Below are 23,158 nucleotides of genomic sequence, written 5' to 3'. Positions count from 1 at the left end.
ACTTTCAGAATTCCCCAGCCAGCAAATGCTGGCTGGGGAATTCTGGGAGTTGAAGTCCAGACATCTTCAAGTTGCCAAGGTTGAGAAACACTGCCATAGTTTGATTTATTAATCTCTACTTAAGAACTGCATTTACCTAGGTTTGGATGTTTATTTATAATCTTAAAACATGGAAGAAAAATACCTAAAATTACAAAAAGTTCTAATATCTTCAGAATACAAAGAAAGGTTTAGTAAAATTGACATAGGACCACAGGTTTTCGCTTGCTTGAGAACAAGAGTACAGAGAAAACAGTTTTATTCTAAAGTAATACAGATTTTTTTTTTTAACAAAATATAACTTGCAACCCTGGTAGAGACAGAAAATCAAGGCTCCTCCTGTACCGCAGTAACTGAGACACAATAAGTACAATTCAGCATTGCTTGTTTCTGAGAAGGTGCCACGATTAAATTAAATGCTGTGTAAATGATTTTGTCTTAGGGACAAATCTTCATCCGTTCTAGTCCAGAGCCTTAGGAGATCTTTTCCCTTCCACTGCTTATTTCCAAACCAGAAATGTTCTGCCCTCGGGCCTCCAAGCTTCTCACTTCAGATTCTGAGGGATCACTTTGTTCCCGCTGATGGCGATAGGAATTAGAAGCTTCCTGTACTCCAAAGGTAAGTGTCGCTCGACCAGCACATTTAGAGGCATCTTGTCTGTTATCAGTCCTTGCCTGGATTGCGGAGAAAGGGATCACAAGAGAGTAAGACCCAAAGAAGCACCCCTGTGAATCGCATAGTCCTCGCCTCTTTCCAACCAACCCTATAACAAGAGCCCATGTCCCTCCAGTTTGGGCATTGTCAACTGTCCTGAGCTATAGGTAGTCCTCGAATTACAACAATAATGGAGCTGAGATTTGTTAAGTGGGTTTTGCCCCGTTTTATGACTTTTCCCATCACATTTTTAACTGAAATGCCTGCAGTTGTTAAAAGTTAAGTCACGTGGTTGTTAAGTGAATCTGGTTTCCTCATTGAGTTCGCTTGTCGGGAAATTGAGCTAGGCGTGTCTTATACTTCGGAGGGTCTTATACTCTGAAAAATATGGTACATTGTGATTATGATAGCCAGAATTCCGAAGAGCTGTAATGGCCAGGAGTTCTCGCTCTCAAACATCTGAAGAGCATTATGGTGGGGAAGCCTTCACTGAGATATCTTTTTTGGTTGATCTTGCAACCTCACCCCCCCACCTTACCGCCTCATGAGGAGCTCCAGATCAGCTGCCTCTGCTGTCTTCCGTCGAGCATGGTTTACGTAGGCTTCCAGGTCGTTGCTCAGATGCTTGAAGTAGATATTGACACTGGAAAAAATGGGAGCCTAAAGTCAGTTGGGAGAGTTACAGCATTGCTCCCTTCTTGCAATGCAACCCCCGCCTCCCCCCCCCCCATCAAGAAACCTCAAACGTCTGATCGCAATTAGATACCCGTGAGCAGATTTGTTTCTTGGCAAAAAACCCAGGCGTGGCAACAGAATGAGATTTAAGATTTTCTCCGAGCTCAGCATAATTGGCAAACCTCTTTTCTCCACAAGGGATTGGGATGACTCACCACTTATCCACAACTTGCAACGCCTCTTTGGTTACTGGCATCTTGACGTAGTGGGTGAACATTTTTTTCACCAAGTTGCTGGGGAGGGACGGCTCTCGTTTTTCCTGGCGGGCTTTCTTACCTGGCTTGGGAACCCGTTGAACCAAATTCTGTTTCACTGGCGTCCTCCAAGGAAAATATCAAAAAGACATGTCTAAGCAATTTGAGTCTACTGCAGGGAGAGGAAACCCAGGAGCTCCAGCTGTTACAGAAAGCCACCTCCCAGGTAGTTCCACATGGCAGCATCACCTATCTGGGAAGTCCACACATCTTAAACCCTGTTGCACTGGGTCTGAACCAGAGGTGGAATTCAGCAGGTTCTGACCAGTTCTGGGGAACCGGTAGCGGAAACTTTGAGTAGTTCAGAGAATCGGCAAATACCACCTCTGGCTGGCCCCACCCCATCTATTCTCTGCCTCCCGAGCCCCAACTGATTGGGAGGAAATGGGGATTTTGCAATAACCTTCTCCTGCCATGCCCACCAAGCCACGCCCACAGAACCAGTAGTAAAAAAAATTTGAATCTCACCACTGGTCTAAATGCCAGTCACGGAATAGTAATAGCAATAGCAGTTAGACTTATATGCCACTTCATAGGGCTTTCAGCCCTCTCTAAGTGGTTTACAGAGTCAGCATATTGCCCCCACAGTCTGGGTCCTCATTTCACCCACCTCGGAAGGATGGAAGGCTGAGTCAACCTTGAGCCGGTGAGATTAGAACCGCTGAACTGCAGATAGCAGTCAGCTGAAGTGGCCTGCAGTACTGCACCCTAACCACTGCACCACCTCGGCTCGGAAGGCTGGAGTTCTTTTTCTCTGGCAGTCAAGAGTGAGCCAAGGCAAAAAATATTCAGTGTCGTCTTTATCCTTAATAGTAAGTGTTAGTCTATCCTCACCATCCATTGCAATGTAAGCCCATGATGGCGAACCCATGGCATATGTGCCAGAGGTGGCAAACAGAGCTCTCTCTGTGGGCACGTGCGCTGTCGCCAGCTGGTCTTCGTGGGTGCTGGAGCGCCGGAAAATGGACTGAAAACGGCTGTTTTGGGGCAGTTTTCAGATCATTTTCAGTCTGTTTTTCAGACCATTTTTAGATCATAATGGGCGTTTTTGGCCCCAAAAAGAAAATGCCTCCAAACCGGCCTGAAAATGGCCTGGAAAATGACCCAAAACCAGCCAAAAATGATTCCAAAACAGGCATGCATGCGCTGGACAGCTGGTCTTCAGGTTCTCCAGGGGTCCAGTGCGCGCGAAGACCAGTTGGCTGGTGTGCATACGCATGCCGGAAACCCAAAGAATAGCTGGGAGGCTTGTGTGCACACCAGCCAGTTGGTCTTCAGGTTTCCCGCACTCTGGCGCGCACACGTGCGTTCTGGTTTGGGCACTCGGCGCTGAAAAGGTTTGCTCAAACTGTTGTAAGCCATTCAGTCACCTCAAACCGCAAGACGGGTTTAAAGTTTTAAATTTAAGAAGCAATACAAGAGTAGATGAGAAGCGAAACGTCTTCAAAAGAAAAACCAGAACTTCCAGTTGCCTCTTTGAAAAGAACCATGACAGGGATGACTGAGGATCTCCCTAGGCATTTAGTCCTCCAGTTACAACCACAATAGAGCCCAAAATTTCTGTTGCTAAGGGAAACATCTGGTAAGTGAGTTGGCCCCATTTTACGACTTTTCTTGCCACGGCTGCGAAGCGGATCCCTGCAATTGTTACGTTAGCCACACAGCTGTGAAGTGAATCTGGCTTCCCCATTGACTTTGCTTGTCAGAAGGTCGCTAAAGGGGAAATCACGTGACCCTGGGATGCTGCAACCGTCATAAAATTGGAACCACTTGCCAAGCGTCTGAATTTTGAGCACATGACCATGGGGATGCCGCAAAGGCTGTAAGTGTGAAAAACGGTCATATGTCACTTTTTTCAGCCGTTGTAATTTTGAACGGTCTCTAAATGAACTGTTGTAAGTTGAGGAGTGCCGCTAAATACAGAGTGGTTAGGGGTTGTTTTGACCCAGGTTTCCTTAACAAGCAAGAAGCGGAGTCTTGGTCCCTGCAAAACCCCTTTTATTTACACGACTGTGAATTCCTTTCGTTCACAGTCCGCAAGGCTTTAGCAAACAGTCTTTCAGAGGAATGTTTATCAACACGAACCTTATCTCGCTTGGAGAGCTGCTAAATAACTAGTTTCCAAATGCAGGGCAAGGCAAAACTTGGCACAGAGTCTCTTATAGTCACAAACAGAACTTTCCACTCTTGAAGTGATTGAATGAATGGTTTCCTACAAAAGCCCACTCCCCGTTCGTTCCTCTTTTATGTCCTATGGGAGGGGCCGATCACCTCCAAGGCGTGGTTTTACTCTAAGTTGACCCTGTTTTCTTAGTTGTTCTTGTCTTCTGGCAGCTCTGCACATGAGCACACTGGGAAGAGGCTCTAGCTGTTCCTCTGCCTCACGCTGTCTAGCTTCCTCTCTGCCTCCAACGCAGAGCCCTCGTCCAAGCTTCCCTCAGTCCCCAGGACTGGCCCCTGTTCCTCCCCAACCTCCTCACTCTCCGACTATGTTGCTAGTTTTGCTGGCGGCCACCAGGCCACAACAGGGGGCTAAAATTCCATCCCTACAACCGCATACATACCTAGAAGCCACCTCTTTTGAAATATGTGGGCTGGATAGCAATGGTGTACAGTGAAAAGCTTTAGCGCGAACAAAGGCTGGTGTTCTGGCAGTTGGTTCTGGGAGAGAATGAAAGAAAGCATCTCATATCACTTCCCCAAACACATGACGCTTCTGGGGTGGGGCTTCTGGGGTAGAGCATAAAGATATGATATTTCTTAAGTTCAAACAAGCTTTTGCAGGAAAAGGGGGATACATTCATACAACTGATTCAGACAATTGCAACGTGAATATTAAAAGCACATGTAGTCTGTGATTCTTCCCTTTTGCTAGGATCTTTCTGTTGTTTATATGCTGCAAGAAACATGTATTATGTATATGTAATATGTGAAAAAGGCTTGGGGGGGGGTGGGGGAAAGAAACAATTCAAAACCAAGTATTTGCCCTCATTTTGAAATACTGACAACTTTAATCTATAAAAGATTAATGAGAAATACTAGCAGAAAAAGACCAGAAATGGAGCCATTGTTAGAAATTTATCATCCCTGTTGTTAAGTCAGGAACAGAGTTGTTAAGCGAATCCGGCTTCCCCCATTGACTGCTTGTCAGAAGGTCGCAAAAGGGGATCACATGACCCCAGGACAGTGCGACTGTCATAAATATGAACCAGTTGCTGAGCGTCCAAATTTTGATCCCATGACCATGGGGGATGTTACAACAGATGTGAACAATAGTCACAAGTCACTGTTGTTAACTTCACTAAACAGCCACCAGGCAAACTGTTCTAAGTCAAGGATTATCAATAAAGGATTGGATTTTACAGCATTCAAATTAAAATCACTTGATTTATTAAATTTAGAAAGAAAGAAGCCTTCTGGAGAAACCCAAATGAAGTGAGGAATAATTTGGGAAGAAGCCATGCTTTGGGAGGAGAGTAAACTTTCTGAAGCCCAACCATGACAGCCGTAAATGAATGAAGTTCTCAACATAGGGAACTGAGTCAAGGTAAGATTAGTTTCTAAATTGACTCTGAGGTCTTCCAGAGTCAATTTCTTACATTAATAGCAATAGCATTTAGACTTATATACTGCTTCATAGTTCTTATACAGCCCTCTCTAAGTGGTTTACAGAGTCAACCTATTTCCCCCAACAATTTTGGTCCTCATTTTACCCACCTCGGAAGGATGGAAGGCTGAGTCAACCTTAAGCCTGGTGAGATTTGATCTGCCAAATTGCAGGCAGCCGGCAGTCAGCAGAAGTAGCCTGCAGTACTGCACTCTAACCACTGCGCCACCCTAACCCTAACCCTACCCTTAATCATTTTGAAATGCATCCAATAAACCAAGTTTGCTTCAGCTGTGCTTTAGCATAGGGATCTTCCAACCTATCAGCATCTCGCCATCCAGACTCGCTTTTGTGCGACATGGGTGGCTATATACAAATATGGTTAAATAAATCAGCTCACCAACGTCCTCAGATTCTGACATATCCTCAACTTCTGGGCTGTCTTCAGTTTGAAACTCCAAAATCTGTTCCACATTCCTCATTTCTTTTGTTCTGTTTCTATCACCTGTTTGTGGATTTGTTCTATCTCTCATTGCCTTAAAGGAGTCCAGCGTCTTGGGAGTCTTTCCACTTGTGCGTCTATGTGGAGTTGCCACTCTAGGACTTTGAGCGTTCTCATTAGCTAAAGAGGAAAAAGGAAGAAATAAAGAAAGGTCCTCCATCTCCTTCACAGATAATCTGAAAGTTACTAAAGAACTGAAAGTTATCAGCGCCTTGCTCTCCAGAGTCACTTTTATGTGAGATGGAGAGTTATATAAGTATATATTAAGTGTTGTGGCCCAGCAGGAGCCATTGGAGCTGCCACCAGACTCCGACAGCGAGGGGCCCTATGAGTCGGCTCTGAAGGATGTGGAGGATTCTGGACAGGGTTCTGACTCCGAGCAGGGCACAGAGAGGCTGGTTGGCCACCAGGAGGCGCCTGAGCCTTGGACCAGTGGGGAGGAGACAAGGGAGTGTGATCCAGATGTCATGCATTGGAGCAGTGGGGAGGAGCCAAGGGAGTTGATCCTGGATGCCTGGCAACGCCAGGCAGATCAGCGTAGAGAGCAGCTACGCAGTTACTAAAGATAATTGGACCCAGGTGATTGTAATTAGGCTCCTCTCAAGATAGTATTTAAAGAGACTGGGAGGAGCCTGGTTTTGCAGGATTCGACGTCATTCCTAACGCTGGAGAAGCTGTTATCTGTCGAAGTCTGAGTTGCTGCCAAGGTTATTATCTGTTTGTTATGCTTGGCTTTCAGCCACCAAGGTTTTGGTTTCTTACTAATAAAGTGCTGTGACATTCCAGTTAAGCTTGTCTCGACATTCGTTACTGGATGGAGGAGGGGGTCAGAACAATTAAGTAAGTAAATTAACTCACCAACGTCCTCAGATTCTGACATCTCGATTTCTAGGTTGTCTTCGGCTTCAAACTGCAGAATCTGTTCAGTTTCCACATTCCTCCTTTCTTTTCTATCACTTGTTTGTGGATGTGTTTTATCTCTCATTGCCTTAAAGGGGGTCCTCTCCAGTGTCTTGGGAGTCTTTCTACTTGCACGTCTACTTGGAGTTGCCACTCTAGGACTTTGAGAGATCTCAATAGCTAAAGAGAAAAAAAAGGAAGGGGGAAAAAAGATCTTCCATCTCCTTCACAAATAATCTGAAAGTTACTAACGGACTGAAAGTTATCATTGTCTTGCTCTGCAGAGTCAGTTTTATGTAAGGTGGGCAATTATATAAATATGATTGAGTAAATTAACTCACCAACGTTTTCAGATTCTAACCCCTCGACTTCTAGGTTGTCCTCAGCTTCAAACTGCAGAATCTGTTCATTCCTCATTTTTTTTCTATCACCTGTTCGTGGATGTGTTCTATCTCTCATTGCCTTAAAGGAGGTCCTGTCCAGCGTCTTTGGAGTCTTTCCACTTGCGCGTCTACTTGGAGTTGCCACTCTAGGACTTTGAGAGATCTCATTAGCTAAAGAGAAAAAAAAGGAAGGGGGAAAAAAGATCTTCCATCTCCTTCACAGATAATTTGAAAGTTACTAACGGACTGAAAGTTATCATTGTCTTGCTCTGCAGAGTCAGTTTTATGTAAGGTGGGCAATTATATAAATATGATTGAGTAAATTAACTCACCAACGTTTTCAGATTCTAACCCCTCGACTTCTAGGTTGTCCTCAGCTTCAAACTGCAGAATCTGTTCTTTCCTCATTTTTTTTCTATCACCTGTTCGTGGATGTGTTCTATCTCTCATTGCCTTAAAGGAGGTCCTGTCCAGCGTCTTTGGAGTCTTTCCACTTGCGCGTCTACTTGGAGTTGCCACTCTAGGACTTTGAGAGATCTCATTAGCTAAAGAGAAAAAAAAGGAAGGGGGAAAAAAGATCTTTCATCTCCTTCACAGATAATTTGAAAGTTACTAACGGACTGAAAGTTATCATTGTCTTGCTCTGCAGAGTCAGTTTTATGTAAGGTGGGCAATTATATAAATATGATTGAGTAAATTAACTCACCAACGTTTTCAGATTCTAACCCCTCGACTTCTAGGTTGTCCTCAGCTTCAAACTGCAGAATCTGTTCTTTCCTCATTTTTTTTCTATCACCTGTTCGTGGATGTGTTCTATCTCTCATTGCCTTAAAGGAGGTCCTGTCCAGCGTCTTTGGAGTCTTTCCACTTGCGCGTCTACTTGGAGTTGCCACTCTAGGACTTTGAGAGATCTCATTAGCTAAAGAGAAAAAAGGAAGGAAAAAAAAAAAGAAAGATCTTCCATCTCCTTCACAGATAACCCAAAAGTTACTAACAGATTGAAACTTATCAGCTCTCCAGAGTCAGTATTATGTGAGATGGGCGGTTATATAAATATGATTAACCAAGTAAATTAGCTCACCAAAGTCCTCGGATTCTGACATCCCCTCAACTTCTGGTTTGTCTTTGTCTTCAAACTCCAAAATTTGTTCAGTTTCCGCATTCTTCATTTCTTTTGACCTGTTTCTATCACCCGTTTGTGGATTTGTTCTATCTCTCATTGCCTTAAAGGAGGTTCCCTCCAGCGTCTTGGGAGTTTTTCTACTTGCGCATCTATTTGGAGTTGCCACTCTAGGACTTTGAGTGATCTCAATAGCTTAAGAGAAAAAAGGAAGAAAAAAAGAAAAGAAAAGAGAAAGATCTTCCATCTCCTTCACATATAATCCAAAAGTTACTAAAGGACTGAAAGTTATCATTGTCTTGCTCTGTAGAGTCAGTTTTATGTAAGATGGGCAGTTATTGTCAGCCTCTGCCTTGCTGCTGTTTTGGCTGCCATTGAAACGGGGAGGGGGGGCATGGTATTAGGGAGGGGAATCATTATGTGCTGGAGGAATATTCTACAAGCTGTCCTGACCATCTCATTGCGCATGTGGAGGGAGTTTCCCGCCAAGGTTAACTGTCCAGCATTCCACCCTGATGATATTTTTTGAAGTTATCTCCCACCTGACAGTTGGGTGAATTATAATTGGACTATGGACTGGGGTGCCAAGGGGAGGAGATTGACCTATACATGATATTCATTGCTTTCGTGCCCAATTAACCAGATTCAGCTTTGCTTTGCTACTATTCGTTTGTAATTAGTAAAAGTACACTTAATTTCAAACAAATGGAGTTGAGTGGTTTCTTTCCTGATTATTAAATGAAGCAGCACCTGACAGTTATATAAATATGATTAAGTAAATTAACTCACCAACATCCTCAAATTCTGACATCTCCTCCACTTCTGGGTTACCTTTGGCTTCAAACTGCAGAATCTGTTCAGTTGCCACATTCCTCATTTCTTTTGTTCTGTTTCTATCACCTGTTTGTGGATTTGTTCTATCTCTCATTGCCTTGAAGGGGGTCCTCTCCAGCGTCTTTGGGGTCTTTCCACTTGCGCGTCTGCTTGGAGTTGCCACTCTAGGACTTTGAGAGTTCTCATTAGCTTAAGAGAAAAAAGGAAGAAAAAAAAACAAAAGAGAAAGATCTTCCATCTCCTTCGCATATAATCCCAAAGTTACTAAAGGACTGAAAGTTATCAGTGTCTTGCTCTGCAGAGTCAGTTTTATGTAAGATGGGCGGTTATATAAATACAATTAAGTAAATTAACTCACCAACATCCTCAAATTCTAACATCTCCTCCACTTCCGGGTTGCCTTTGGCTTCAAACTGCAGAATCTGTTCAGTTGCCACATTCCTCATTTCTTTTGTTCTGTTTCTATCACCTGTTTGTGGATTTGTTCTATCTCTCATTGCCTTAAAGGAGGTTCTCTCCAGCGTCTTTGGGGTCTTTCCACTTGCGCGTCTACCTGGAGTTGCCACTCTAGGACTTTGAGAGATCTCAACAGCTAAAGAGAAAAAAGGAAGAAAAACAAACAAAAGAGAAAGATCTTCCATCTCTTTCATAGATAATCCGAAAGTTACTAAAGGACTGAAAGTTATCAGCAACTTCCTCTCCAGAGTCAGTTTTATGTGAGATGGGCGGTTATACTCACCAATGTCCTCAGATTCTGACATCTCAACTTCTGGGTTGTCTTTGGCTTCAAAATCCAGAATGTGTTCAGTTTCCACATTCTTCATTTCTTTTGATCTGTTTCTATCACCGGTTTGTGGATTTGTTCTATCTCTCATTCCCTTAAAGGGGGTCTTCTCCAGCTTCTTGGGAGTCTTTCCCCTTGCACTTCCACTTGAAGTTGCCACTCTAGGACTTTGAGAGATGTCAACAGCTAAAGAGAAAAAAAGTTAGAAAAGAGAAAGATCGCACATTCCACCAACAGCTTCTTTTGGAAACACAGGCTGTTGGTATGTGTCACTGAGTCTGTTACTGCTTTGAGATCCTTCCTCCCAAACATTCCACCTTTCCTCTTTATTCATATGTAAAGGTTCGGTTCCACCACAAAACCGCGGACGACAAAATCGCGGTCGACGAAAGCGCGTATGTGACGTCATCATAGCGCGACGGAAAAGATCGAAAAATGTAAAAATAAAGCGAAAACCTTACCCTAACCCCCCCAAACCTAACCCTAAACCTAACCCTAAACGTAACCCTTAACCTAACCCTAAACCTAACCCTAAACCTAACCCTTAACCTAACCCTTAACCTAACCCTAAACCTAACCCTAAACCTAACCCTAAACCTAACCCTAAACCTAACCCTTAACCTAACCCTAAACCTAACCCTAAACCTTAACCTAACCCTAAACCTAACCCTAAACATAACCCTTAACCTAACGAAAAACCTAACGCTAACCCTTAACCTAACGCTAAACGTAACGCTAACGCTCTAAACCTAACCCTAACCCTCAACCTAACCCTAACCCTAACCCTTAACCTAACGCTTACCTTTATGTGAATCGGCTTGCTGTAATTTAACTTTTATTTCAATTTTTCGATCTTTTTCGTCGCGTTGTGATGACGTCACATACGCGATTTCGTCGACCACGCTTTTGTGGAACGTGGTTTTGACGGATCACGTAAAGGTTCATCTCAAAGTACCATCTGGTAGAACAGAGCCAGGAGCTTTTGCTTCTTTAGCTTTTGTGCTCAACTCACCCATATCAGGTGTTAGGCTAAAACTTATAAATAAGAATGGTTGCTGGAATTGGGTATGTCTAGTTTAATGGAAAAAACCAGACTACAGGTGACATGAAGGCAGTCTTCCAATCTCTCAGGGGTTGCCACAAAAAAGAGGGAATCAACCTGTTCTCTAAAGCAGTGTTTCTCAACCTTGGCTACTTGAAGATGTCTGGACTTCAACTCCCAGAATTCCCCAGCCAGCGAATGCTGGCTGGGGAATTCTGGGAGTTGAAGTCCAGACATCTTCAAGTTGCCAAGGTTGAGAAACACTGCTCTAAAGCACCCGTAGGTGGGATAAGAAGCAATGGATGGAAACTAGTCAAGGAGAGAAGCCACCTAGAACTAGGGAGAACAATTAATCCGTGGAACAACTTGCCTCCAGAAGTGATGAATGCTCCAACACTGGGAATTGTTATGTTTAAGAAGTTTTAAAGAAGAGATTGGACAACCATTTGTCTGAAGTGGTATAGGGCTTTCTGCCTGAGCAGAGGGTTGGACCAGAAGACCTCCAAGGTCCCTTCCAACTCTAATATTCTGTTCTTGAGATATTGCCAGATGCTGATCATTTCTCCTGAGTTCTCTAAGTTATGTCTTCATTAACCTCAATAAAACTATACGGCTTAGCTGTGAGAAGACGGACTTTCAGGCTGCTCCTGAGAGACCATCTATACCGGGTTATTTGGACGATTCGTTTTGAATCTAAGCTGTCCCGAAGAGACAGTGAGGTGGGGGGAACTCCAGTGGTCCCAGAGATGTTTGCAAATCTCTGGAAACCTAAGGAAAGCCCTCCTAATCCAGTGATTTCCGGATCAGCCAATGCTGACTATAACTGCAAAAGCCCAGAGAGAGAGTGGATATAAGCATGTCGTTTGGTGTGAGTTTTAAATCTTTTTTTCTTGTTGGAAGGAGTGAGGTTCTTTAAAAAAAAAAATCCATGTTTATTTCAAGGCTTAGATGAACATTTGGGGGTATTTCCTATCCTCAAAATCACAAAACAAAGGCAATTTTCAGCAGCTTTACTTAGAGTTGCTCTGGAAATCACACCAAAAAAGAGAGAGAGAAAAGACTGGATTCACAAACTACATTAAACCAAAACCAAATGATTATATAGCTTAGTTCAAGCTTCGAAGATCTCAATATTATCTACAGATCCCGAGAGTCAATAATCTGTGACTGAAACAGGATCCTTTCCCTGTTCTAACTGGAGATGAGGGGAACTGAACCTGCGTTTTTATACACGATAAAATGAAGTGGAGGCGCCTAATTAATTATATGGAGGCAGGACATGTTTCAAGGCAATTATTCCAGAGCGAGGGCCAGAGTGGTAGAGGACAACATATCTCCATTCAGAGCACTTCTTCACATAATTCTCGCAAAGGCTTCCACACAACTATCGCAAGAGTCTCCAACTTTGGCAACTTTAAGACTTGTGGACTTCAACTCCCAGAGTTCCTCAGCCAGCAAAGCTTAAAGCAAAGCTGGCTGAGGAACTCTGGGAGTTAAAGTCCACAAGTCTTAAAGTTGCCAAGACACCTGATCTATTGGCAACCACTTACACTTACTTATTTCCCGAAGAGAAGAATCTTCCTCCGAGTCCACCTTGGCCATACCCTGTCCTGCAACTGCTGGGATGATGTTCTCTAGCTCCTTGGTGATTTGTGCCACCATCTCATTCACTGAACGCCGGACAATTTTTCTACTCAACCAAGTTGAGAAATTTCTTTGAGATGCTCTTAGGTGATGAGCATCTGTTTGTGTGGATGGTCTTCTTGCATCCGGGCCTAGATTTTGCAAAAATTAAGAAACAGTCACAAATGTTCAGACACACAAAAAAATAATACTGAAAGGTATTTTTGAAGGTTATGCTAGTCCCTAAGCTTATTCTGGATGCACTCAAGGAACCATCACATTTTAACATTTTTTGGAGAAGCAAGAGTAGCTTCCAAGTCCCGCTGGAGCTTTATTCAAAAGGCAACTGGACTTTGTTTTTCCTTGAAGACATTTTGCTTCTCACCCAAAAAGCTTCTTCAGTTCTGTCTGAGAACCAAAGAAACGTCTTGAATAAGAAGCGAAATGTCGTCAAGGAAAATCAAAAGTCTAGCTGCCTTTTGAAAAAGCACCTTGGATGACCGAGAATCTTCATTGACGGAAGCTTCTAAGCCATCTACCGATGTGGAGAGAAAAATAATTGCCAAACATAGATCAGAGTTCCCAACCCTTCCGGGTTTGCTGATGGGTGGCAGGGGCAGGGCGAGAGGGGATGGTTATATTAGTAAATTATAAAATAATAATTTAATTTACTATAAAATATAATTTACTAAGAAAATTATAAAATATTCTCATCCTTCCTAGTACCTATCTGTTCCCACTTATGACTATAACCCTGTTGCTTATAGCTTTACAATTTATATTGTTTTATTTGTTTCCTAGTATGATTTGATTGCTTATTAGTAACCTAAGACTATCACTAAATGTTGTATCTTTTGATTGATGAATGTATTCTATTTTATTTTTTCTTCATGTAGACTGAGAGCTTATGCACCAAAGACGTGTCCAATCACACTTGGACAATAAAGAATTCTACTCTACTCTATTCTGTTCTGTTCTATTCCCATTCTATTCTGTATTCCTTTCCTTTCCTCTCCCCACTCCTCTATAGAGCCCAGGTGGCGCAGTAGTTAAATGCAGCACTGCAGGCTACTACAGTTCTGCAGTTCGGCTGTTCAAATCTCACCGGCTCAGGGTTGACTCAGCCTTCCATCCTTCCGAGGTGGGTAAAATGAGGACCCGGATTGTTGTTGGGGGCAATATGCTGACTCTGTAAACCGCTTAGAGAGGGCTGAAAGCCCTATGAAGCGGTATATAAGTCTAACTGCTATTGCTATTCTATTTTATCCTATAAGTGCGCACGCTCACAGCTCCATTTGTACACTCAAGCAAATGGATCATGTGAGCATGAGCTTGCCCACTGCTCATATAAGTGGGGATGCCACGTGCCCCTGGACGCTCACCCGCCGCTTCTACAGCCCGGTTTCAAATGGCTCATGGTCCAGTAGCGGGCCACATCCTGGGGGTTGGGGACCCCCAGCATAGATGATATATGAAGGGGGTTTTTTTTGTTCCTCAAGCCCCAACAATGAACATACCAGTCTCTGTGGGAGTGAGGAGTTCCTCGTCAGGACTGTTTCCTTCAAAATGCTTTTGCTGTTGCTTTTGAGGCGTGAATCTTCCTTTCTGGGAAACGTTTTTTATGCTGCCGGCATCTTCGGGGCCTGGACTTAACTTCTCCTTTCCCAGACTGGGTCTCAATCCTTTTCCTGCATCCTGTGGGCTTTCTTCTGGGTAACCCTCATCCTTTTCCATGGATTCAGTTTCTGGTTCACTTTCCGGTTCCAAGATTTGCGGGGGGATGCTTTCAGCCACTTTTTCAACTTCCATGTCAGATATTTTGTCCTGTGTTTGGCTCAGAGATGGCGCACTCCTACGACCTAAAGGTTTACTTGCCAAATCCGGTTCTGGTAGGACATTAGATGACTCCATCTCATTCTCCTGATCGGAATGAGGTGGGAGAAAGAGTTCTGTCTCTACCGAAAGAGCCTCTGTGTTGTTTGATTGGAACGTTGTAGTTTTCTGGTCTTCGGGGTTGTTTCCTGCCGCTGGCAACAATTGAAACAAAAGTTATCCCTTCAGATGGAAATATAACTTTGTGTTCTGGCCCAGTTCCCCAAACTCGGCAAAACTTCTGAAGTTAATTCAAAAGATTCCTTTATTAGGTGTGCCAGTCACACCGGCAAGAAGTTTCTTTCACCGCAGGCTAACAAGTCCAGCCAGAAAATAAATAATTGTCTGCCACATCTATTCATCTCTGCCCTCTGCCCTTTATCCCCAGAACTAGAGTGGGGCTTCGCTAGCAGCAATGGATCTTCCGTCCCAAGGACCAGCACATTGATTTCCACTGCTCTCCTCTCTTCTCTGCCTTCTGCACATCCATGCATCACGCAGTTGTTCCTCCTCTTCCTCATCAGCCACCTCCAGACCTGGGGGCTGTTGATTCTCCATCTGAGGACTGATGGGCAGCCCAGGTTCTGTCTCTACCTCTATCTCTGCCAGCTCCATTCCCTCTTCCCCCTCAGAGCTCTCAGGTTGCCTTGATGCTCACCCTGACTCCCACGCTACCTCCTCCTCCTTGGATTCGGCTACTGGGGGGGAGGGGGGCAGTGGCCGACAGGCCACAACACTTTGACTTCATTTTCGCTTCTCGACACCACCCCGTTTTCCGTTGATTCTGTCTCCAGAACAGATCATAACCCATTCTGACCAGGTTAGTTACCAGGTTGCTCTCTCTAACAAACACACCAGGGGAAAAAAATACCCCAAATCAGACTCACAGTCTTTGATCTGCAGCAAGTCTTGTTCAAGGCCCCCTTCAAAATCCTTCACATTAACTCCTCGGTAGTTTTTGGGACGACGGATCAAGCCTTTTCTCCCAGCGGAGTTCAGTGGTGCTGGGGTTGTAAAAGAGATCTGAAGAGACCTGAGAACAGAACAGCATATAGGAGTGATAGCTAACCCTTTTGTCCTCGCGTGGTGCAAACGGAAAACGGGACACCCATAAAACAATGTGCATGTCCCCCACATATGCACATGTGACCCTCCCACCCCTTTTTGGACCTAGCAGGCTTCCCTGAAACCAAAAACCAGGTGCGCTCCCCCTCCCCCAGGTGCATGCTGTTACCAATGTTATTTCTGCCTTGTATGCAACTTTATTCCTCTCTAGCATTCATCTCCATTGTTCAGTGATGCATTTCCTGCCTCTCTAGGATTTATCTCTAGCTGTTCCTGTTATATTATGCTTATGCTTCTCGATGTCTTGTATAGTGTTTTAACTGCATTTTGATTAAACAACACGGGCTGCAGAGACCCGAAAAGAGATCGAACAAACTTCTGGTTGGCCCGCTGGGGCCTTTTTTTGCCCTCCCCAGGCTCCAGAGGCTTACTTGAAGCCTGGGAAGGACGGAAAATGGCCCCAACAGCCCAACCGAAAGTCTGGAACCGATCAGTTTCCGGGGGGCCTCCGGGGAGGCCATTTTCACCCTCCCCAGGCTTTAGGAAAGCCTCCGGAGCATGGGAAGGGGTTGCGCATACATGCACGGGGGGGTAGCACGTGCAGGGGGAGGGTTGAGTGGGCACACACACGATAGTGCGTGCGCATGCAATTTTGGCGCGCCGTAAGAAAGATTCGCCACAACTGATCTAGAGGCAAAGGAAACAATAGCTTGAGCACAACCACAAAACAGAATTGTAACCTACTTTGTCAAAGATGTATGGTCCAGCATGTCTTGAGCTGCAAAGAGAGATTAAGATATATTAGAGGGGCTGTTTATATGTGGAAGTCTTACTACTTAAATACTAATTATTGCATAAGCAGAGCTATTCATTAGAAGTTGCTGATATTGCTGTCCAAAGCAGGATAAATAATTTATTCTATTTATTGCCATGCCTAGGATTTGTATTAATTGTATTAATTTCACTTCCCTGTTCTGCTTTAGGGCACTTACGAATAGCTTGGATCTGCTTTAATCTGAGCAATGTCAGTGCAGCGTGTCATTTGACAGGTCTTCAGCATTACCTCCAATAGACCGATTAGATCCCACAGATTAGGCCTCCTCCGAATTCCATCCACTGGCCAATGCCGACTGGCGACCACCCGGAGGAGGGCCTTCTCTGTGGCTGCTCCGGCCCTCTGGAACGAGCTCCCCGTGGATTTTCGAACCCTCACCACCCTCCAGGCCTTCCGCAAAGCCCTTAAAACCTGGCTGTTCCGACAGGCCTGGGGCTAATGAGCTTTTGTCCCCCCTCGAATGGTATGGTTGCTGTGTGTTTTTAAATTGTGGTATTGTTTTGTTCGTGCTTTTTTTCCTTATTTGTACCCCCCCCCCCCCGGACTTGGGTTGTGAGCCGCCCTGAGTCCCCTTCGGGGAAAAGGGCGGCATAGAAATATAATAAATTCAATTCAATTCAATTATCGAGAAATTAAACATAGGAATACTGATTCTCAGGAGGATGTACAATAATAAATATGTTGACTACTTAGCCGATTTCACAGGCTAGGCATGTCCTCTTCTACAGAATGCATTCGCTGTCTCTTATTTCTTCTGACCATTATCTGATCTCCATAAAGAAGAGTGCTGTGATCCAGGCTAACAAATCCTTAGGTAATTTTCTTAATACCTCAGAGGTCACCAACCATTGGTCCGTGGACCACTGGTGGTCCGTGAGAAAGTTTTGGTGGTCCACGGCGCACCAGGTTGGAGGAGCTGCTCCGGGAGACCAATGGGCCAGCCCTGTGACTAGAGCTCTAAAATATGGGACCGGCCAGACAGCTTGTGGTGGGGCTGGAAATCTCCGCCATAGAGGGAGGTACATGCAACTTGCAACTTTGCAGGAGGTGCAACGTGCAAGGAGTAGCGCAGCCCTCGCTGGCCAGAGCGGGGTAATGGTGCTGTTGTGGCAAGGGGTGTGAGTTTTGCACCGCAGTCAAACCGAAAGAAGAGGTGTTGGAAATCCGTGGCTCTTTCGTCCCCTTCCTGTGGCTTCCTGTTGGCTGAACTCACCACTGGCTGGCCCGGCCCTTGCCCTCCCTCCTCGCCTGGCCTGAAAAAGGAAGGGCAGGGGATGGAGATTCACTCCATATTCCAGAGCAGGAGTGAAGTGTCATCGCTTGCTGGATGTCGCAGGCTCTTGTTGGTGCTGCATGATGTGCAACTTCCTCCCCGCCCCAAGACACTGGCTGGCCCGTGAGGAGAGAGAGACAGAGATGAGGGAGAGAGAGATGAGAGAGAGAGATAAAGAGATGAGAGAGAGGAAGAGAGAGATGACAGAGAAAAGAAAGAGAGAAGAGAGGGAAAGAAAGAGAAAAAAGAGATTCTGGTGTTTTGTTTCCTGTGGGAAACGGGTCCAAATGGCTCTTTGAATGTTTAAGTTTGCAGAAACAGGAGACCAAGCTACGTGCCTGAAGGACCCCATCCCATCACTGGGAGTCCAGGCACTTCAGCAAGCAGTGCTCTGGATTCGTATCAGTGGTCTGCGGGATTTAAAATTATGAATTTACTCCCTGAGGTTCGAAAGTTTGGTGACCCCTGCTTTAACTGGACTTGTAGGATGTCAAAACATACAGTCAACTATTATCCTTATTTCTTGGAGTAAAACATTTTTTTAAAAAAAGCATTCAAAATTTTGTTAGCGTCGCCTCCAAAGGCCACATTTACCTGTGTTGGACTGAAGATGGTTGTTCAGACCCCTTTCAAATTCAGAGAGACGGACCTTTTTCGATCTCGTTGGATGCCGTGAAATCCTAGGCTTCTCTCTCTGAATGGAGTCCGACAGGCTGACTTCTAGATTGCTAAAGATCAACAAAACAGATCTTCAGAGCTACCAGTAGCAGAATACTGTTCTCGAAGGACAAGCCTCCATAGTGCTTAAACCAGGGGTCAGCAACACACGACTCTGGAGCCGCATGTGGCTCTTTCATCCCTCTGCTCTGGCTCCCTGTCACGTGTTGGCACCACAATTTTGAGAGGAGCTTCCGGTTGGGAGGCGGGGGAAAGCACAGCGCGCCAGGAGACTCTATGGTTTTCTGATCAGCTCCACAATTGATAGGGCTTTTGGTTAGGACAGGTAGAGGAAAAAGGATGCCGCGCTAGGAGGAGACTCCATGGTTTTCTGGTCAGCTCCACAATTGATAGGGTTTTTGGTTAGGACAGGTAGAGGAAAAAGGACGCCGTGCTAGGAGGAGACTCTATGGTGGGGGAACCAGACTTCCAGTTGGCTCCAGAATTAAAAGGGGAGCTTCCGGTTAGGACCTTTGTGGCTCTTTGAGTGTTTAAGGTTGTTGACCCCTGGCTTAACCCAAAACCTTAAGCAATTTTAGGTCAACTCAAAATATATATACTGTACATCAATATGGTCATTCCCATTTTTAATCAATGCTGAACAAAACGGACATAGCTACAGCAATACTCCCCTTTGTTAGGAAATAGGGAAAATAGATTATTCAATGAGGGCCAAAAGGAGCAGTTATTATTCAGGAATGGCACATAACTCCCAATAAGTAAGTCCACATACTGCATAAGTATTTGAATTTAATTTAGCAGCTTGTATGTACACATTCATACAGGTTGAACTGCATCTTAATGCAGCGTTCAGCAATCTTTTCATGCAATGGATGCCAACTACATGGAGAAAAAAGGAATGAGATTTTAGCAATATACGTTCCCAGAACTCACAAACGTAGACCATTAAAAGTAGCACAATATTTGTATTAACAAATTAATCAATAAAATGTACTTATTAATTTAATGTCAATAACACAATTAATAGATTGATTATTAATGCCTTGCTTGAATGCATTTCAGGATCAGCCATTTCTTGGCTGATTCCAAGAAAAACAGAAATAAGTTTTATTTAAGGCTTGGTTTGGAGTTTTGGCTCTTAAGGTTCATTGCAGAGAAACAAAGATTTCGTAGTTTTCGCCTTTTGAGTGCTGCAATTTTACATTATGATCCTAAGTGTGTTATTCACAACAGTCAAAATAGCTGAAGATTTGTAGCCTTTATTTTAGTAACTGCCAAACACAAAGGAAGCACTTACATGGAAGAATCAAACTTCACAGGAAAATGGAAAGTTGTATCAACTGTTTTTGGAGAATCAGGTTTCTCAGAAACAAGAGGGGAAACAATTGGTTCTGTCAAAAACAAACAAACAAGGAACATTATTTCAGCAAGGGCTGAATTCAAAAGTGCTTCAAAACCACAGCTACAGTATATCACTGCCCTAAAAACAAAGAAGTTTTCTACTCCTAAACACTACCGTACATTTTTTTCAACCTTTCATTTTTAAATCTTCAAGTTGCAAACTGTTCTATTTACTTGAGGATCCTATTGGTTTCAGAAATGCACTGAACTTACAGTGATGGATGGATAGTATCCTAGACCAGTGATGGCAAATCTTTTTTTCCCTTGTGCCCCGAAAGTGCATGTGGGAGCGCAATCACGCATGTCGACACCCATAATGCAATGCTCTCTCTGACGGGACCCATCCCCTGTGCATGCGACCCCCCCGCGCTCCCCCCACACATGCACACATGACCGTTTCGGTGCTAGCAGGCCTCCCTGAAGCCTCCTGGGACCAAAAACGGGGTGCCGCATCCCCCCCCCACTCCCTGAGCATGTACGTGTGACCCCTCCCAACCCTGCGCATGCACGCCTCTCCCAACAGAGTCTCAAAAATCAGCTGGCAAGTGGGAAGTGCGCCCGCACATGTGCAATGGAGCTGTCTTGGGTGACGGCTTGCGTGCCCATTGATGGCTCCATGTGCCATCTGTGGAATACATCCTCAAGACTGGATTACTGTAACGCGCTCTACATGGGGCTGCCCCTGAAGAGTGTTCGAAGACTGCAGTTGGTCCAGAACGCAGCCCCGCGAGCGATATTGGGTGTACCTAGATACACCCATGTTACACCTATCCTCCGCGAACTGCACTGGCTCCCTATTGGTCTCCGGACGCGTTTCAAGGTGCTAGTCGTTACTTTTAAAGCCCTACATGGTTTAGGACCTGGCTACCTGAGAGACCGCCTCCTGCCATTTACCTCCCAACGACCAATTAGATCACACAGATTGGGCCTCCTCCGGGTGCCGTCCGCCGGTCAATGTCGGTTGGCGGCTCCCCGGGAGAGGGCCTTCTCTGTAGCTGCTCCGGCCCTATGGAACGATCTACCCGTACAGATCCGGACCCTTACTACTCTTCCAGCCTTCCGTAAAGCCACTAAGACCTGGCTGTTCCCGCAGGCCTGGGGCTGTTGATTAGTATCCAGCCCCACTCTAACAGTATGCATGGTGTGAAATTTTAATACTTGTATCCTTATTTTAAATTTTTTAATATATGTTTCTTTTTGTCTTGTCTGTAAGCTGCCCAGAGTCCCAAGGGAATGGGCGGCATACAAATCTAAATACATGCCATAGGTTTGTCATCACGGTCCTAGACTGTCTATGCAGATTCTCAGTTATCCAGGTCATAATAATTCCAAAAGGCAACTGGACTTTGTTTTCCTTGATGACGTCTCTTCTCATCCAAGAAATGGAGTCAGAACTGAAAAAGTTTCCTGGATGAGATGCAAAATGCCTTCAAGGGAAAAACAAAGGAAGTCCAGTTGCCTTTTGAAAAAGCACCTTTGGAACACAATATCCTAGACTCTTCCTCTCATTTGGTACAACACAAAGGTACAACTGACCCTAGGTGAGGAAGAGGTTACTAGCCATCCTTCTGGATGTGGAACATATTATAGCTAATAAATTCTGTGCACATCAAGATGGTGAACATTCCAAAAGCAGACTGCTCATTCACATTTTTAAACCGTTACTGAAGTATTTTGTTTTTTGCTATATGTCTGCTGTTATGTTTCTGAGTCTTTGTTGTTGTGAGTAGCCTGCAATTAGCAATGACTCTATTTTATCTGAGATTCTGTACTTCTCCAATGCAGCATGACCTGAAACATTGCTCTCCCCCAATCCTCCACTTACGTGTCTGTAGGACCTTCTTAAAAATGGTTCGAGGTGTTGCAATATCCATCTGTGCAGAGTTGGTAGGTGCCTGATAAGCCAAGGATCTTTGATAATTAAAGGGTTCAGCCTGAAGTAAAAACAGCCCAAAGAAGGCAAATTGCAATTGTAAAAGACAAGTAGCAACAAGGCACTCTAGTAATTGAATTTCAGAATTTAAATACAATTAAGCAAGGACATCACCTCCTATTTTGCTTATTACATAAAAATTAGGCTCAATAAGACTATATTTTGTGGCGATTGGTATTTTCATATAATATAAAGGTTTTCCCCGCACATATGTGTTAGTCGTTCCTGACTCTAGGGGGCGGTGCTCATCTCCGTTTCAAGCCGAAGAGCCAGCATTATCTGAAGACGTCTTCGTGGTCATGTGGCCAGCATGACTAAACACCAAAGGTACATGGAATATTGTTTCCTTCCCACCAAAGGTAGTCCCTATTTTTCTACTTGGCATTTGTACATGCTTTCGAACTGCTAGGTTGGCAGAAGCTGGGCCAAGTAATGGGAGCTCATTCCATTACCCGGTGCTAGGGATTCGAACCACTGAACTGCCCACCTTTCTGATCAACAAGCTCAGTGTCTTATACACTGAGCCACCACTTCCCTCTGATGTAATATAGAGCCATGCAATACATCGTATAGTTATATGTTTCTTTTTCTTCACCCTACATGCTAAAATAATGGCTGCACATTATTTTAGCCTAATCTAGTACCTTACGAAAGTCATTTTCCCTAAAGGAAAGCTTTGGAGTTTTCTCTTAAACAACTATGCCTAGGTCTATTGTTCCTTGACAGACTTTCAAGAAAGTGCAAGGGAGAAACCACTGGAGTAAGGTGGGGAAAAGTTTTCTGTCTTTACTGCGAAATTATCCAAGGAAACTGTTGTCCATAAATAGGCAAATCTCAGGTTTTCAATCTTGCTTGGATGGATGGGGAGGTTTATTCCTGCATTTCAGTTGGAGAAGGGCTCACCACAATTGCAGTGACCTCTATTGTAAAGGATAGTCCTTTATTTCAAAAAAAAACCTGTCATTAGATTTATTGTTTTTTCTTGCTTTTGCTCTTGAACGTTCCTTTGCAAAGCAAAGCTGTAAACATTATTTCGGGTAGTTTCAGTCCTTATGAGCTTTTTTTTTTAAACAGATTTGTCCCTTTTTCAGGCTGGACTTTCGGTTTTTTTTTCCAAGAAAAGATGGTCACAGCAGATATAATCCTTCTGGAGGATCTGAGTCTCACAAGCAGAGCCACATTGGGAAAAGTAGTCCCACACAGGTGGAAGAGGGAAGAGGGCTGGGGAGGATGGGAATTGGAGTCCTCCCCCCCTCCCCCAGATTGAAAGAAGGTTGCTTAGGGGATCAGAGTCTCGCAAGCAGAGCCACATTGGGAAAGGTAGTCCAACACAGGTGAGAGCGGGAGGAGGGCTGGGGAGGATGGGAATTGGAGTCACCCCAGATTGAAAAAAATTTGCTTAGGGCTGCGGAAAGGAGGGAATGCCGCCACCCAAGCCTTCTACTCCGCGCACCTTTTGCCTAGCCAACCGCAGCGACCTCCTGCGACCTTGCGGGTCCTCCTCCGGCCACTGTCCTCGCAGGCTCCTCCGGGTGGCCATGGCTCGGCCGCCGCCCGCCGAGACCGTTACGAGGAGGCAGCAAAGAGCCTGCGAGCGCTCCGCAAAGTCCTCTCCCGCGTCGG

The 23,158-nt window shown here is 44.6% G+C and overlaps 1 protein-coding gene across 1 annotated transcript; it reads right to left on the bottom strand.

Annotated features, from left to right (window-relative positions):
• Positions 1–58: 58 nt before the first annotated feature.
• CENPT (centromere protein T) lies at positions 59–23,098 on the bottom strand. The gene is made up of 21 exons (XM_032230289.1): positions 22,989–23,098; positions 21,428–21,536; positions 19,499–19,592; positions 18,118–18,251; positions 16,160–16,193; positions 15,238–15,383; positions 13,996–14,505; positions 12,412–12,630; positions 9,769–9,999; positions 9,388–9,621; positions 8,985–9,218; positions 8,157–8,390; positions 7,782–7,994; positions 7,408–7,620; positions 7,034–7,246; positions 6,651–6,872; positions 5,691–5,912; positions 4,248–4,344; positions 1,585–1,749; positions 1,233–1,337; positions 59–714 (listed from the first exon to the last, which is right to left on the bottom strand). Exons 1-21 carry the CDS (start codon positions 23,073–23,075, stop codon positions 585–587), a joined length of 3,846 nt encoding a protein of 1,281 aa, XP_032086180.1. The 5' UTR covers positions 23,076–23,098; the 3' UTR covers positions 59–584.
• Between the last annotated feature and the right edge of the window lie 60 nt (positions 23,099–23,158).

This window comes from Thamnophis elegans, chromosome 14 (assembly GCF_009769535.1).
Source record: "Thamnophis elegans isolate rThaEle1 chromosome 14, rThaEle1.pri, whole genome shotgun sequence".
Classification (NCBI taxonomy): domain Eukaryota; kingdom Metazoa; phylum Chordata; class Lepidosauria; order Squamata; family Colubridae; genus Thamnophis; species Thamnophis elegans.
The sequence above is the reverse complement of the archived record's forward strand: the minus strand, read 5'-3'. Positions and strand labels throughout refer to the sequence as shown.

What these genes read in the sequence shown, in the direction of transcription:
- CENPT (XM_032230289.1), bottom strand. Translation starts at nt 23,075, where the DNA reads ATGGCCACCCGGAGGAGCCTGCGAGGACAGTGGCCGGAGGAGGACCCG. An exon ending in GTCAGAATCTGAGGACATTG is followed by an intron (nt 9,622 to 9,768) that starts GTGAGTATAACC and finishes TTTTCTCTTTAG; the next exon opens with CTGTTGAGATCTCTCAAAGT. An exon ending in GTCAGAATTTGAGGATGTTG is followed by an intron (nt 8,391 to 8,984) that starts GTGAGTTAATTT and finishes TTTTCTCTTAAG; the next exon opens with CTATTGAGATCACTCAAAGT.